The sequence below is a fragment of the Helicoverpa armigera genome, chromosome 6 (genome assembly GCF_030705265.1).
Source record: "Helicoverpa armigera isolate CAAS_96S chromosome 6, ASM3070526v1, whole genome shotgun sequence".
NCBI lineage: Eukaryota > Metazoa > Arthropoda > Insecta > Lepidoptera > Noctuidae > Helicoverpa > Helicoverpa armigera.
In genome coordinates, this window is record NC_087125.1 from 13416039 (window position 1) to 13433761 (window position 17723).

Here is a 17723-nt window from a genome sequence, read left to right on the forward strand (position 1 = left end):
CTTATTGATATAAAAACAAGTCTGTAATTTTAATTTGTTTTAATTAACATGAATAATATTATTATTCATAAAACTTCTGTTTCCTACGTAGCTAGACTATTATTTTGTAAAACTGACTGAAACAATAGTGCTGTGTGACTTTAATTTTGTCGATATCGATCGATTGAAATGTGTAACATAACAATGATCATATAAAAAAGAGTAAGAATGATGTATTATGAAATTGAAAATTAAGTGTTACAGTCAAGAGTAAACTATTTTCTTTTAATTTTAAAATTTCGATAACTTAATGTGAATTGAACTGTAATTCGATGGAATTAAGTCTAAAATGCTTGGCAAAATAATTGATTTTAGTATTACATATTGTTTTCGTAAAATGTGACATTTGACATGATTTTCTTAATTTTATTTAAGTATGTGCTTTTCCTTTTTTTTCTAGTGTGTACCTAAATGTAACTTATTCCTTACTTTATGTTAAGTAACTTAGGCGTAGTGATTAAACCTTTTATTTCCCTTTTTTTTCGTTTTATTTATTTTTTTATCACACAAATTGAGGTGCCTATTGAAAAATATAGATATTTGATGTTGAATATTTTATTATGTCGTTAGAAGTAGGGATTGAAGAATTTTATTGTATTGAAAAAAATACGTATTGTACTTACATTACGTTTATTTTTATACTAAGTTCATTATTATCATCCTTTTCGATAATACTCGAATAAAAATAATACATTATAGTGTTCCATCAGTGTCTACCCATTTAGCCGCGTAATCTATTTACATCATATAGATTTAGGATAAAGCTGCGTAGATGTAGTCAAAACTTTTCAAACGTCAAAGTCCGCAAATCTCGCACCCGCCCTCTAAATTGTATCTGTGAGTGGAGAAATTCTATTGCTCGTTTAAAACTTCTGCTCTGCTTTGCTGGAATCTGGGCATGCATATCTAGTAACCGTATCGACACTAGTTAATCAGACTAGTGAATAACTATATCAGACTTTAATTTATTAATTACGTAATTTTGAAACATGTGACATCTCGCTTTACTGAGAATGCAGACGCAAACTCCACCACAGCGGAGCAGATAATTTTGAACCAATAAAATTTTCTTACTATTGAGTGGGAGGTGACATTTGAATACCGAAATTCTACTGGTAGGTAAGTAGACCAAGTGCCTGTGTAGCTCATAATCAACCACGGCGGCTGTTCACATATAATGAGATCAGCCAACTGCGCAGGATATAGTACACAAGCATTTGCGCAGACACAGGTGCACTCACTATTCCTTTCTCGAATTACTAGTAAGGTTCTGACTACATTGACGCAGTAATATATTTCCATGTTAGTAGACAGTAGTTATTGTTAGAAATTACGCACAGTTGTGCGATTTGTTGTTAGCTCACATCGTTTAATTTGAAAATAAATATCATAAAATATATAACTTTTGTTTATATGTTACTATAGGTATTTTATACCTAAAACTTTATTATATGAAGCCTACCAGAATCACTTCCTATCTTGGTGTACTTAAATCAACGAGAAACAGCCGATTTACATAGCACACATGTCAAAGTCGACTTTGCTCACACTGAAATAGTCTAAAATAAATTAACACTGCAATCTATCTACATGAGATGGATTTCAAGACCTTATTTCAACGAGAACAAAGTTGATAATAATTTGACAGTGAATAGCAAGTTACACCCAAACTAAGGAGTTTGTGACCAACCAATACAATTGCCCGAATGCCCCGCTCAGAGATAGTAATGAGTGGGCGGAGTCGAGACTTTTGATTATCGAAATACTATATGCTGTTTACGCCAGACGAGACTCTAACCTTCAGTCGTCAGAAGAAAAATGGAGGGAAAAGGGGTTAAATAATAAAGCTAATAACATATTCGATAATTTATTGAGATTAACGTCATTACAATAAGATCAGTCGTTATCAGATTGTCAGCGAGTCTATTGTCATTATTTGTGTAAACATTATCATTTTCATCATTTTGAAATGCAGTAATACTAGGTAATTACAATATATGGCTTCATAGGCTATCTAACATTGAAATATTTTTTTGATTCGGACCAAAAGCTCCAGAAATAAGCGGGATCAAGCAAACAATCTCTTCACCTATATAATATTCAGTTAATCGGTAGGTTTAAAACAAAACTTGTTTGTACAGGTAACATTAAGGTACATTTTGGAAGCTAGGTGCCGACTGCAACTGCCGACCGAACATGCCCAGCTGCACTACTGATTGGTACGTAGATCGTTTTGGATCGAAGCAACAGCAGCAAGTGGCGTCGGAAGCTCGCTTTTAAAACGTACCTTTATAACCACAATACTTTAGAGCGCCAGTCTCTCGATTATAAATTAAAATATTAAAGCTACAAAATGCTTGCGTGCCAGCATTGATCACCTCCTTAATTTCCTGAAACAAAGGGAACAGAAAGATTCATCATCATCCTCCGAGCCTTTTTCCCAACCATGTTGGGGTCGGCTTCCAGTCTAACCGGTTTCACCGAGTACCAGTGCTTTACAAGAAGCGACTACCTATCTGCCTGTCTTGCCCGGGTAACTGGGTTGAGGAGGTCAGTTAGGCAGTCGCTCCTTGTAAAGCACAGCTGCATCCGGTTAGACTGGAAGCCGACCCATAGTTGGGTTGGGAAAAGACTTGGGAGATGATGAATATGTTCAGAGGGACTTTATTAAGCGCTACCAATGGCAAATATGAACAATAACACCATCATCATCAGCCTATCGCAGTCCACTGCTGGACATAGCCTCTCCAAGTGCACGCCACTGAGATCGATTTTCGGCTACTCGCATCCAGCTCCTGCCAGCCGTCTTGCGCAAGTCATCACTCCACCGTGCCTGAGGACGTCCTACACTACGCTTGCCGAGGCGTGGTCTCCACTCTAGAACTCGTTTACCCCAACGGTTATCGGTTCTTCGGCTAATATGGCCAGCCCACTGCCACTTCAGCTTTGATTCGGTGGGCTATGTCGATGACCTTGGTTCTCTGACGGATTACCTCATTTCTGATGCGATCCCTCAGAGAAATGCCAAGCATAGCCCTTTCCATAGCCCGCTGAGCGACTTTAAACTTGTGGACCAGCCGTACCGTCAGTGTCCACGTTTCGGCTCCGTAAGTCATGACAGGTAGGACGCACTGATTGAAGACTTTCGTCTTTAGGCACTGTGGGATCGACGATGTTAGGACTCGACGTAGCTTCCCAAATGCAGCCCAACCCAACTGAATTCTCCTATTCACCTCGTCCTCAAAGTTGTTTCTACCTAACTGCAATGTCTGCCCGAGGTATACATATTTCCGAACAACTTCGAGAACGGCGCCGTGTATCGCAATCGGTTCCGGTAGAACATGTTCATTGAACATGACCTTGGTTTTGTCCAAGTTCATCCGTAGGCCGATGCGTAGAGAAGATTCAGCCAGGTCGTTCAGCATTTGTTGTAGGTCCTGCAGCGTTTCTGCCATGATGACGATATCGTCAGCAAATCGCAAGTGAGATGTGTTCGCCATTGATGTTGATGCCACGTCCTTTCCAGTTCAGCGTCTTGAACATATCCTCCATTGCATTAGTGAACAGTTTCGGGAAATAACATCCCGTCTCACTCCTCGATGCAACGGTATGGGCCTTGTTTGCTGATTTTGTACTTGGACGGACATTGTAGCGGCTTCGTAGAGACATCTCATCACTTGGATGTATCGCCAATCTACTTGACAACGCTGCAGGGACTCCAGAACAGACCAGATTTCAACCGAGTCAAAGGCCTTCTCATAGTCCACAAATGCTAGACACAGGGGCTGATTATACTCTTCGGTCTTCTGTATAATCTGCCGCACTGTGTGGATGTGGTCTATGGTGCCGTATCCGCTCCGAAACCCAGCCTGCTCCGGTGGTTGGAATTCGTCGAGTCTTCGCGCAAGTCGGTTCGTGATCACTCTTGAGAACAGCTTATAGACGTGGCTTAGGAGGAAATGGGTCGATAGTTCTTCAACTGGGTTTTGTCTCCCTTTTGAAGAACAGGACGACAACACTCCTACTCCACGCCTCTGGAGTTCTCCCTTCAAACAGGACGGCATTAAAAGCTGGAGCTCCCCAGTACGGGCTTTCCTCCTGCTTTTAATAGCTCTGTTGTAATGCCATCCTCGCCAGGGGCTTTTCCATTTTTGAGCTGTCTCAGAGCGATCTCGATTTCGCCACTGCTGACTTCTGGCAGGTCTTCGGTGAAATGGCGCGTTAATGTGGCTCTAGAGTCCTCATTTCCGGGATCAGGTCGAGATGCATGCGATGCGTATAACCGGCCATAGAAATTTTCCACTTCCGAAAGGACTGCCGGCACCGAAGAAACGACTTCTCCACTTGTTGTGGTCAGCTTCGTCAAGTGGCTTCTTCCAAGAGATTGTACGAACACCTTTGACCCCGATTCAGCTCAATTGCTCTTTCAATGTCAAGAGTATTGGAGCACCGGAGGTCGCGTCGTACGTGCTTGTTGATCTCTTGGTTTAGAGCCCCTTAGCTGACGAAGTGACAGGTGGGTTTTCACGTCGTCTCTTCATAAGCCCTAATGTCTCTTCCGAAAGCTTTGATTTCTTGCCCTTACGCTGCATGTTACAGAATCTCGAACCTTCCTCCTGAGGATCCGAACCACATTTTCGTGGTTCTGGTTAACGTCTGTTGTGGTTTCCACGGCGGCAAATCGGTTCTCAAATTTGACTGGAACGTTTCAGATCCTGTCATGGTTTGGAGCAGTGTTGTCGGAGCCTGGCCTTCATCAGACGGAAACGTTCAGCCTTAGATACCTACGATACCTACGATGCCTACGATATTCAGAGAGCCTCGGACAAGTCGGTGATCGCTACCGGTATTAAACCTATTGATCACGGAGACGTCTCTGAATATGTGCTTCTTGTTCGTCATGATGAAGTCAATCTCATTTTTAGTCATAGTGTCGGGGCTTTGCCACGTCCACTTCCTTTGGGGCTGCTTTTTGAAAAAAGAGTTCATCAAAAAGAGCCCCTCACGTTCGAGGAAGTTGACGAGCATTTGCCCCCTATGATTCCTGCTTCCAAATCCATGGGATCCTACTGCCGATTCGCCGCAAATCTGTACTCCCACTTTAGCGTTAAAGTCCCCCATGACAACGGTGTAATGGGTCTTTGTAGTGAAGTGGAGGGCCCTTGATATGTCATCAAACATATCCTCCACTTCATCGTCTGAATGTGTCGAGGTCGGTGCGTACTTGCACTACCTTGAGGCTATACCTGTCGGTGAGCTTTAAGATAAGGTACGCTACCCTGTTCGACACACTAGACACCTCCACAACGTTATCAGCTAGGGACTTATTAACCAGAAACCCAACGCCACCTTGGGATTGTTGGTAATAACACCTGTACATATATAATTTGTATTTATATATTATATGGTATTTAAATTTTGTATTTTTTTGTGTTTACTGGTATTTTTTGTATAGTACGTTTGAGTCAAAGTTACTTGAAATAAATGTTATTTATTATTATAAATACCTATTAAGCGGCTTCTCCTTGTATGTGACGGGTTTCCTCGTCCTGCGCGTCCGTCCCTCGCTGATGGAGTCACCGGCGCCACTGCTGTCGCTATCACGATTACGCTGTCTACTGTCATTTTCACAACTGCGCTGATGGCTGTCATTGTCGCAGTTGCGCTGATGGCCGTCATTGTCGCAGCTGCGCTGACGACTGTTGTCGCGTTGACGGCTGTTGCTGTCGCGGCTGTGACGGCGGCTGCGAGCGCTGTCGCCGTCTTGGCTCGGTAGCCTGTGGTGACTGTTAAAAGTATAACTTTTGATTTCACAGGTACGGATAGCAATATCTGGAGAAATTATAAGCAGCTTTTATATGGCATTAACTATCTGATAACTAACTAACTGACCAGTGAGGCTGTATATATGACGTATAACAAAAAGTCAAGTTAAAATTATCTGTTACGTTATACATTTAAAAAATTTCGCCATTATATTGTAAGCCGGGGAGGTTGTTTCAGCAATAACACAGGAAGTGGTGAAGCGGGCGTTTTGGGGACTGTCTTTTGTACATTTGACCTCCAAAAACTGCTTCAAAAATTTTCATCCTACTGTGAATAAATGCCTTTTGATTTGTGTTATATAAAACCGTACTTTGATATATTTTAAAAATCTAAAAAGTATACCTACAAAAACACAATTTAACCTTGTAAAATAGGTTAAATATTTCAAATACATATATTGTTCTACCAACCTTTCGCGGCCATCTTGAGTCCTCCGCTCGTGTTCGCTCGCCACTCGTCGTACATCTTCGTACTCGCGACTGTGGCGCCCTCTCTCTCACAGCTTGAGAACTGTGGCTGTCTCGACGACTTACTGTTTGAGCTTGTTCTAATGTTTCTTTGTTTAGCGAACCCGATTCACTGTAATATTGTTAACTTTAATAAATTAAGGAAGCGATTTTTATAGGTTTATGTACAGACAGAGAGATCAATAGATTTTTATTTTTCAATTTAAAAGTTTCAAAAGTATTTTTTCAAAGTTCTTGTCTTTCCACCACTATCCAAACATAATACAACAAACTGTTGAGATTGTATCTAAATAGTAAAAGTCTATTGCATAGGAATATGTGACAATTATAGAAGAAGAAATATCAAATAAATGAATAGTCGTTGTCCAATAGTGGTTTTATTACAAACGTGATTTTTTGTCTGTCTTACTTGACCGTTTTTTTATAGGTCTAGATATTTCCTTCTCTCTTTAACTGCATTTAAATCTAGTAAAGTATGGCTATGTAAAGTGTTAAGCTACTCACGACACGATAACTCTGGAGTCGGTGGCACCCTTGGGGCTAGGCGCGTTGAAGGGCGGCGGCGACCGCGCTCGCTTGGCGGGAGTCCCGCCCTCTAAGCGCATCTTCGCTACTAATACTTTGAGTACACGACCGCTTGTGCTGAGGAGTAAGATATAGTGGTTGATAGATATAATGTAGTGTGGAGGACTTTCTTTAGCGTCTACGGTGCATGTAGCTGGAGCAAGTTAACATGCGCAAGTGACAAGTGACAAGAGCACACGGCTGGGTAATGCTTGCCTCAACATGCGCAGCTATGCACCGTGAAGATATAAACCCTAAACTTGAAATTGAAGAAAAATATACTTCAATAAAGGAAAGAATTTATCAAAGATATTTATTATTCAATCGATGTTCAATCGACCACGGACTAGCAAGCGCAGCGTATGACGTCCACCAACAAGGTGGACAGACGACCTATAAAGGTCGCCGGAAGACGCTGGATGCAGGTCGCCTCCAACAGGTATCTGTGGAGATCTAAGGGGAGGCCTATGTTCAGCAGTGGACGTCCTATGGCTGAGATGATGATGATGATGAATCGCCGATTACAGCTAAATTCTGACAAGTGGCCTTTACCCTCCACCGCCGTCACCCAATGACGTCTAAAATATTTTACACATTGTACCGCGACGACATAATGTTTGGCGACTATACCTGTTCCTTCTAGCCGAGTTGGGTCGTGGCGAGTACGGGCGTCAGAGGCACCGGTGACGATGTGCGCTTGCGTCGACGCACCGTCGGAGAAAACGCCACCACGGGACTGCTGTCCGTAGACTGTAGGTAAACACAGTTGCAGTATAGTACATGTTCGTGAATCATTTGATGAGGATTTAAGTCGTACCTTACAAGTAGCAGACGATAAAAAGTACGATTAAATACCGTAACTTTTTATTTACAAAAACAACAATTTTGACAGAAATGAAACAAAATCTCAAAAAACTAAAAGCGAAACAAGAAATTTATTCTGAAACATTTGCTTCTGTAAAAGCTGTGTTCATTGAAAGTTAATATTATATTTTGTCAACCGTTTTGTAGTAAGTATAAAATATATAGTTACCTCTGTGTTTACTTCGTTTCGACTAGATGCGGGCGTTTTCTCAACTTCTGTCGTAGAGTCCGGCTCTAAATTTCTACCACTACTGGAGGCACCCTAAAAATATAATGTCAACCAATAAAATAACAACATATATAAGCGAGTAATGATTTAATATAATTACTAGATATTTCCCGTTGTTTGTACCCTAAATACTCAGATTTGAAAAATATTTCTTTCTTTCTTTCTTTCTGTTGGAAAGCTTGACTAACTCGAGTAACATAGGCTACATTATATCCGAATATGGGCCGTAGTTATGAATGTCAGAATATCGGTATTATAGTATTCAATAAGTAATAAGTACATAACAATAAAATACCTTATTATTAACCGGTGTGCCACTGCTAGGTGTATCGTCTAGCAACCAGCTAGGTCCCTCCAACGGGTCTTCAATGTGGCTGCTTCCTCTCGAAGTACTCATTTGTTTCTCCTTTTAACGTCTGACTGTCTGTCACTCTGTAGCCTGAGTCTGTAATAAAGTTGTGCATGGATAGAGGAATGAACAGAGATTTATTTATTTATTTATTAAAGGGTTTACCAACAGCTTCTGTGTTGATTAAGCTTAAAGTACAATTTCTGTTATTAGGTACTAGGACTTACACAGTCGCCAATTACAGGTTAACCAACATACGCTAAATAATGATAGAATTTGAAAGTAGAAAATTATACAAAACAAAATTATACAAGACAAAAAACAAAAAAACACTTCTTATTAAAATTAAAGTAAAACTAAACTTGCTGTAATAAATAACACATAAACTTATGAGAACAATAACGACTGTCTTAGAAATACTTATAAAACTATATTTTGTGAGAACATCATGAGATCAAAACTTATGGTAACTAAAAATGTAAAAATATAAATTAAAGTATAGAATAACAATAGAATAACATAAAACATAACATTTTACGTAACATTTTGTCGATGTTGCAATTTTTGGGATTCCAGTAATTGGGCCTTAAAGATATTAATCGAGACATTGTAAATGTCAAGATCTGGAGCTGATTTAATCACTGAGTTCATCTCTCTGCTGAGTCTGACCAGTGGCGAGTTTACTCCTATATTGGTTCTAGTTGCTGGAGTATGATACAGGTTGGTTATGGGATGTCTAGGGATATTATATGGTACTTTTAGTCCCACACTTTCCACAAGTTTCATGCAGTCTAATTTGTTATTTATTAATTTGAAGAGAAACAAAAGATCTTGCATCAGACGACGGTCACGTAGGAATCCATTTTATAGCACTGGATACGTTGTTCATAGGGACACCGAGGGGATATTTCACCAGATGTATAAGCGAGGTGTTTTGTGAAAGCCCTTTGAATGCTTTCAACTCTTTGTGACTGTACAGCATAGAACGGGTTCCATACCACGCTGGCAAATTCCAGGTTGCTACGAACTAAAGCGTTATATAGGACTATCTTTGTTCTAACCAGTTTAAATCCTCTCGAACTCCTCTTAAGGAATCCAAGTAATCGTGCTGATTTTGTGACAATGCCATCTATATGGCTTCTAAAATTCATGTTGTTGTCCATAATAACGCCCAGATCGCGTACCTCAGTAACGGTGTTCAATACTGCACCTTTGATGTTGTACGATTTCAAATCGGACTGTTTCTTTCTGGAAAATCGTATGTGGCTACATTTTTGGACATTAAGCTGCATGTGGTTTAACCTGCACCAGTCCTCTATTCTGTCTAAATCCTTCTGAATTAAGAAAGTATCCTCATGTGAAGAAATAGTTTTATATATCTTAAGATCATCAGAGATGGAAGGAATGAGCAGAGATGGAAGGAATGAGCAGAGATGCAAGGCAGGCCTTCTTGTAGATCAAATAACGTGACCAAAACGATCAGTTACTACTAAACTAACGAGACGTTGGGTTTCCTTGAGACACCCGTCAAAGATTGATTTGTGAATTTGTTTAAAAATGGACGGGTTCTAAATACGTATGAGGGCGGAGACAGTAACGTTCCTCGTCCCTGAACCCCCGCATTTAAGCGGCGCTACTCTTAGGACATTTTCCATTGTGACATCGACATCTGATAAATAAATAACAAGTAGTCTTACCTTGCTGGTTCAACATCTCTGACGTTGATTGAAGAATCCTCCTCACTGACAGGTTCAAGTCTACTTCTGTAATTTATATTACACACGGTAATAAGAAACTCCATTATATTATTTACTAATATAATAAAGAAAAACAAATCCAAACTAATATTATAAATGCGAAAGTAACTGTCTGTCTGTCTGTCTGTCTTTTCTTTACGCCTAAACTACTGAACCGATTTGTGTGAAATTTGGTACAGACATAGTTTGAAACTTGAGAAAGGACATAGGATAGTTTTATTACAAAAAATAAAATAAAATTATTCCGGACATATAGCGCCATCTATTGGTCAAATCAAAAATCTGCTGGTAGTCACTATTCCACGCGAACGAAGTTGCGGGCAAAAGCTAGTAAAATATATGCTCAAAAACGATTGGACCGACTTTAGTGATTTTTCGGGGATTTAGTAAATCAAGTAGTTCAGATAGGAGGCGGGTAAAACCGCTAGCGGATGCTAGTGAAGAATTAAAACTTACGTCTCAAATTCATCTTCTTCCGATATGTGACCATCGGATTCCCTGATCTCCTCTTCACCTGTTGGAAAAAATGAATGTTTCAAATAGTTTCTGCATATTTCTACAAAGTACAGAATCCTGTACATACACAATAAAGCGAAAACCATACATAATAAAGCGTTTTTTTTTTTTGTTTTTTCGTAACTTCTGAAACTATTGAACCAATTTGAAAAATTCGCCCACTTTTGAAAGCTACACGCTTCCCGAGTAACATAGGCTATATTTTATCTTCATACAATAGTTCCGAAAACGGCTAGTAAATTAATATCCAAATATAATGTCTGACATGTTGGTATTTCAAAAAGTACACTTTTCAGCAGCAAAGGTTCTTTGAATAAGCCATTACATGTTTTATTTCATGGCCCAATATAGTTTTTATATACTAACAATTTTATATAATATAACATGTATGTTAGACTTTAAGGGCCAATGCAGCCTGAAAATAAAGTTATTTTGATTTTTGATTTGATAGTTTCCTTCCATACCCTCGAGTAAACCGTCAGTGCTGTCGTCGGCATTATCCTCCATGATGGCGTCCACATCCATGTTGGCGGTAGGTATGTCTATCCTTGTTAGTGGTATGTACACATCTACAAAACAAATGGTAAAAACATATTGTAGAGTATTAAGAATACTTTAAACGGTAACAGTCTTGCTACAAAACCTTTTAAACGCCTGTTAAACACTTGTCTAAAAAAATGACAAATCATGATGTTGAAATAAGGTCCATTTTGCAGCCATAATTTTTAGACAAGTGTTCAATATTTGTTTAAGTTTTTGTAGTAAGGCCATAAATGTTAATTGAAATTTTATTTAAGATTCTATGATATTTCTACATAGAAAATCTAGCAAACCAAGGGGCTCTCAATTTATTCATTGTATGTATGTCAAGCTTTCTCCCAACACATCATACTCCTTGGTAAGACTGGTTGTCTTTTTTTACTTATGCTGTAACATGACCTGACCTTCTTTGTGAGAGGAGGCTTGTGTTCAGCAGTGGGATGACAAAAAAAGGTTGGTGATCAACTTAGCTGAAAGCCTGTGATGCTTTAGAAATATCATAAAAATACAAACCTTGTAACATGTGCATAGGAACTGCTCTCTGTGTTATATTACTATGATTGGGACTACTAGTTGTTGACCCTGGAAGATAAAAGTTCACACTTAGAAATATGTATGCATTGTACTGAGACAATATTGTAATGCTAGCACATATGTTAACATTTTAAGAAATAATGTTGTATTTTGATGTGAGCTTTGAAACATATGAATAAATAATTTGAAATTTGAAGACAGTCAATCGATACTCGACACATGTTTCGCCCCTCTACACCTTACAATCTTCAAGAGACTTTGAGTTATCAAACACGGGATTGGGCCTGATTCCATAATGTAACAAATTATATTGTAAAGACAAACATATTATTGAAACAAATTAACATGCCTGCATTTAAATACTACCATGGCAAGCTGCAACTCACTTGTATTACTAGTATTCAGCAAAGTCCTGCTGAGTGCCACCACTGGCTGTATAGACTGTCCTCCCACCATGGGGGGGACTCGGTGAACCTTCTCCTTCTTTCCTGAACTCTGGGTATCACTGATAGCACTCCATCTTGGAGACGCATCCATCTCCCGACTTTCTCTCATGCACTGCTTAACGAATTCCATGCTCTTAGCTATTTCCGCTGATGCTTGGACCAGATGTGAAATGGCTTTCTCGCTGGCTTCTTGTAATGCAGCATCCAGTTTTCTTAGATGGAATTCAACGTTGTTTCTGAACCTCTGCAATGGTTTTTTGGTTATATGTAAATCTTTGTTTCTGTGTATATTCATAATGAGAGAAATACATTAGCAGACTAACAATATTAATTAAAAGAAAGAAAAGAAAGGAAAACCATTTATTCAACACAAAATTTGGGTCAGTGGGTCGTCTTTTCATAAAAGAACTACTTCTCTTCTCAATAGATCTGTAGGACTACACCTCGCGTTTTATATCAGGTAGCAGCAATAGGAAAGGTATTAAATAGATATTACGAACTCACGCTGTATTTTAGCCTTATTTCGTTATTTTCTTTCATGAGGGCCAGCTTTTCATCTTCTTTCTGAGCAACCAGCATCTTGAAATACTGAGTTTTCTGTATAATTTCATTGTTTGTCTGCGACCATTCAATTTTCTCCCGCAAATGCTTGTTCTCGTCTTCCAACGTCGCCATTACATCAAACAATAATTAAGACCTATAAGTTCAATGTACTCCGTGAATAAGACTTATAACATCAGATTTTTACTGTACCTAAGTACAATACAAGGCGACGGCACAGAATACAGGCTTAAAATGTTTTCAACAATTTGTAGAAATTAAAAACGGTACAATTCTATTACACCTTTGAAATTGACAATGTCAAAACAATAAATGACAACAGACAATTGTCATTGACGCTGTCAGTTAGTTAGCCCTGTGAAAAGCACATTGAAATGCCTATTCACAGGAAACATCAATTTTAAAGATATAGGGGAGCTATAACATAAAAAATCATAAAATTTTATATTTTTTGGTACATTGGTTTAGAAATAAACGTAAACTTTATTTTTTGCTTTTCATTGATTATAATATACTCGTATTAGAAAATGGCTTAAATATAAACATAGTAAGCCTAAACAGGGAAAATTTTGAAAAAGCCGCATTAATTTTTTAGGTTTTCGACCTAAACGGGAGAAAAACGGAAGTATTATAACCATAACTAATAAATTTTGTGATATTTTTCGTCGTGTTTTTTTGCTGCGGCGTCTAATGCGTTTATTGGCACTCCACGATTTAAGAAATTTCCTGGACCGACGTATTTATATCCCGGAAACACTAATCCGCGACTTCCACTTGGCTGCTCCTCGTCCGTTGATGCTCGCTCATTGTGTGCCCCTTTATATATTATGATATCCCCACTCCTTTCCAGTGAGCTTCTCACCACCAATTGGGTTGTAGGGTGGTGTTGGTAGGTTCGGGTATGGTGTACAATGTATGACAAAGTATTACGTCATAAAGTATTACAGTAAAAGTATTACGTCACAAGGTATTATATATGCTTATGCATGTACCTATCACTAGTAGTAGTAGTAAATTCAATTAACCTAACCTAACCTAACCTCCTGCCAAGGCTATCCACTTTACCACCAGGTCGTAACTCGTATCTGGGGCAAATGTTGCAACCTCGTTTACAAATTCAATGTCAGCAGTTTGTATTTTTTTCTTCAAAATGTTTTATATTTTTTGTCTTTTTATAATATTCAGTAATTTTGTGGTATTTTTCGTCGTGTTTTTTTGCTGCGGCGTCTAATGCGTTTATTGGCACTCCACGATTTAAGGAATTTCCTGGATCGACGTATTATTTATATCCCGGAAACGCTAATCCGCGACTTCCAGTTGGCTGCTCCTCGTCCGGCGGCGGTTGTGCAGCCATTGATGCTCGCTCATTGTGTGCCTTTATATATTATGATATCCCTCTCCTTTCCAGTGAGCTTCTCACCACCAATTGGGTTGTAGGGTGGTGTTGTTAGGTTCGGGTATGGTGTACAATGTATGACAAAGTATTACGTCATAAAGTATTACAGTAAAAGTATTACGTCACAAGATATTATATATGCTTATGCATGTATCACTAGTAGTAGTAGTAAATTCAATTAACCTAACCTAACCTAACCGGATAACTTTTCCAAAAGGAGACCGATTTTGATGCGGTTTTTTGCGTATAATAGCTACAACAGGCTTGTAAGCACGCAATAACCCTCAAACGCGACATCGAAGCGGTGTGACTCGATTTTTTGACAACCCCACCCTTCTCGACCTGTAAAAAACACAAAATTAATTAATTCTCAAAATTCTGACTAGATTTTTTCATTGTAAAAAAATTATTAAATACTTACCACTCCGACCTGTCTTCCTGACGCGTCTTTTGACGTATCAAAAATTTTGGCGAAAAACTGTAAAATTTAGTGTTTTTTAATAGAAAAACTTTAATTTCGACGTCCAAACCTACCCTAAATCGTGCAAAATGCAGTCTCCTTTTGAAAAAGTTATCCGGTTAGGTTAGGTTAGGTTAGGTTAATTGAATTTACTACTACTACTAGTGATACATGCATAAGCATATATAATATCTTTATGACGTAATACTTTGTCATACATTGTACATCATACCCGAACCTAACAACACCACCCTACAACCCAATTGGTGGTGAGAAGCTCACTGGAAAGGTGGGGATATCATAATATATAAGGGCACACAATGAGCGAGCATCAATAAACGCCCCGACAATTCCATCGCCTTCGAGGACGATGAAAAGCGGAATGTCTGGCCGACAGCCTCGAGGCTCAATGCTCGCCTAGTACCCAACCGGTCGACCCGGCTCACCTACTAAAGGTCGAAGCCGAGGTCGAGCGCAGATCCTCCTACCACCGCAAGAGACCCCGACGATCCCTTGCCTCCCGTCACTCCAGACGAAGTGGCAGAGATCATCAAACGTCTCAAACCCCGTAAAGCTCCGGGCCCAGATAGAATAACCAATAAAGTGTTCAAAATCCTACCCGCTTCCCTCGTAATACTCATGACCGCGATCTTCAATTGCGCCATGACCCATAACCTGTTCCCACAGGCATGGAAAGAGGCAACCGTAATCGGTATTCCCAAACCCGGTAAACCAAAATCAGACCCGTCCAGCTATCGCCCTATCAGTTTACTCAATGTGTTCGGCAAGATCTACGAGATACTTATCTATAAGCGTCTCAAAGATTACGTCGAAGCAAAGAGTCTTATTCCATTAGAACAGTTTGGTTTTCGAACCCATCACTCTTGTGTCCAACAAGTCCACCGCATCGTGGAAGGTGTGAGCCACGGATTCCAACGTGGCCAACTCACCGGCACGATTCTCTTCGACATAGCAAAGGCATTCGACAAAGTCTGGCACAAAGGCTTGATTTACAAGCTTTACCAACTCGGTGTCCCAGACCGTCTCGTCGTCATCTTACGAGACTTTTGTCGAATCGCACCTTTCGCTATCGCATAGACGGCACTCTTTCTTCGGCCCACCCTATAAAGCTGGCGTCCCACAAGGCTCGGTACTCTCCCCCATCCTCTTCACGCTATACACTAGCGATATTCCTAAGAACAAGCATGTTCAATTAGCCCTATTCGCCGACGACACGGCAATCTACTGCTCAGGCCGCAGCCCAGCCGCCATAGTGAGACATCTCCAAGCTTATTGCAACACCCTAGGTGTCTGGACTAGGCTATGGAGAATCGAACTCCACCCCGACAAAAGCCAGGCCATACTCTTTTCGAGCCCCGCCGTAGGCTTCCTCCCGCGCCCCCGTCAGTCACCATGTTTGGTAGGCCGATTCCTTGGAAGGAGCATGCCAAATATCTAGGTGTAATCTTAGACCAGCGCCTCTCATTCGCCGAGCACATACGTAAGGTGCGCTCTAGAGCAGCCTTTGTGTACGGCAGATTGCACTTCTTGCTCAATTCAAAGAGCAAATTATCTCTTAAATCCAAGTTACGCCTCTACGGATCGTGCATACGCCCGTCATGATGTATGCTTGCCCTGTGTTCGCACAGGCAAGCCATCGCTACCTTCACAGAATGCAAGCCCTTCAAAACCGTGCCTTACGGAAAATCACAGGAGCTCCCTATTATGTTCGAAATGAGATTCTTCATGTCGACTTAAAATCCCTACCATCCGCCAGTATATGAAGCGTGCCGCCATACGGTACTTCGAACGCTGAGAAACACGATAACTCACTTATCGTGTCAGCCAGTACACTCCCTCCCGCATCAGTAGGATTCGCCGCCCTAGGCATGCCCTTCTAGAACCTGACGATGAGATAACTGTCCTCCAAGAGTAGTAAACTCACTAGCACCCTATACAAACACAAACCGCGTTCGTACAAACCTCGCCGCCGAGGTCCGCCGCGACGTCCCGTTCTCTGTCCTCCCGACCCTTGCTCATCGAGCCAGCCCGCGAGCTGAGCCAGTAGCTTTAAATTCCCCATTTAATAATAATGATCATATGATCCAGCCTGTCCCTTTGCTGCCTCCCCAGCGACGCCCTAAGCCGAGGTCCGACCCACAGGGGTACCCTTAGCGCAGTCGCTTAGTTTATAAGTTGTTTTACGCCCCTGGCTGGAGGCCTTAAATTCTAGGCATCCACAGGGAAAAGTCCGGTTAAGCAGTACACGGCCTCCTAGGCTGAACTGCGAGATGCCATACCAAAAACGAGCATCAATGGCTGCACAACCGCCGCCGGACGAGGAGCAGCCAAGTGGAAGTCGCGGATTAGCGTTTCCGGGATATAAATAATACGTCGGTCCAGGAAATTCTTAAATCGTGGAGTGCCAATAAACGCATTAGACGCCGCAGCAAAACACGACGAAAAATACCACAAAATTACTGAATATTATAAAAGACAAAAATATAAAACATTTTGAAGAAAAAATACAAACTGCTGACATTGAATTTGTAAACGAGGTTGCAACATTTGCCCCAGATACGAGTTACGACCTGGTGGTAAAGTGGATAGGCAGGAGGTTAGGTTAGGTTAGGTTAATTGAATTTACTACTACTACTAGTGATAGGTACATGCATAAGCATATATAATACCTTGTGACGTAATACTTTTACTGTAATACTTTATGACGTAATACTTTGTCATACATTGTACACCATACCCGAACCTACCAACACCACCCTACAACCCAATTGGTGGTGAGAAGCTCACTGGAAAGGAGTGGGGATATCATAATATATAAAGGGGCACACAATGAGCGAGCATCAACGGACGAGGAGCAGCCAAGTGGAAGTCGCGGATTAGTGTTTCCGGGATATAAATACGTCGGTCCAGGAAATTTCTTAAATCGTGGAGTGCCAATAAACGCATTAGACGCCGCAGCAAAAAAACATGACGAAAAATATCACATTTGCCTCAGATACGAGTTACGACTAGGTAGTAAAGTGGATAGCCTTGGCAGGAATAGAAGGGAAGCACATTCTAGAAAAATATACTGGAATAATCTACCCACGAGTGTCGGATCAAGACAAGAGCGGCGACATCGAAGTACCTGGAAATGTGAATTCGGTAATCGGAA

At 40.4% G+C, this 17723-nt stretch overlaps 1 protein-coding gene across 1 annotated transcript; it reads right to left on the minus strand.

The window, feature by feature from the left end:
- Positions 1 to 5569: 5569 nt before the first annotated feature.
- LOC110380611 (uncharacterized) lies at positions 5570 to 12980 on the minus strand. The gene is made up of 12 exons (XM_064035089.1): positions 12636 to 12980; positions 12072 to 12375; positions 11665 to 11733; positions 11076 to 11180; positions 10552 to 10609; positions 10036 to 10101; positions 8404 to 8434; positions 7930 to 8022; positions 7527 to 7564; positions 6837 to 6974; positions 6276 to 6444; positions 5570 to 5825 (listed from the first exon to the last, which is right to left on the minus strand). The coding sequence occupies exons 1-12, from the start codon at positions 12804 to 12806 to the stop codon at positions 5715 to 5717; spliced, it is 1353 nt and encodes a 450-aa protein (XP_063891159.1). The 5' UTR covers positions 12807 to 12980; the 3' UTR covers positions 5570 to 5714.
- Positions 12981 to 17723: the final 4743 nt, after the last annotated feature.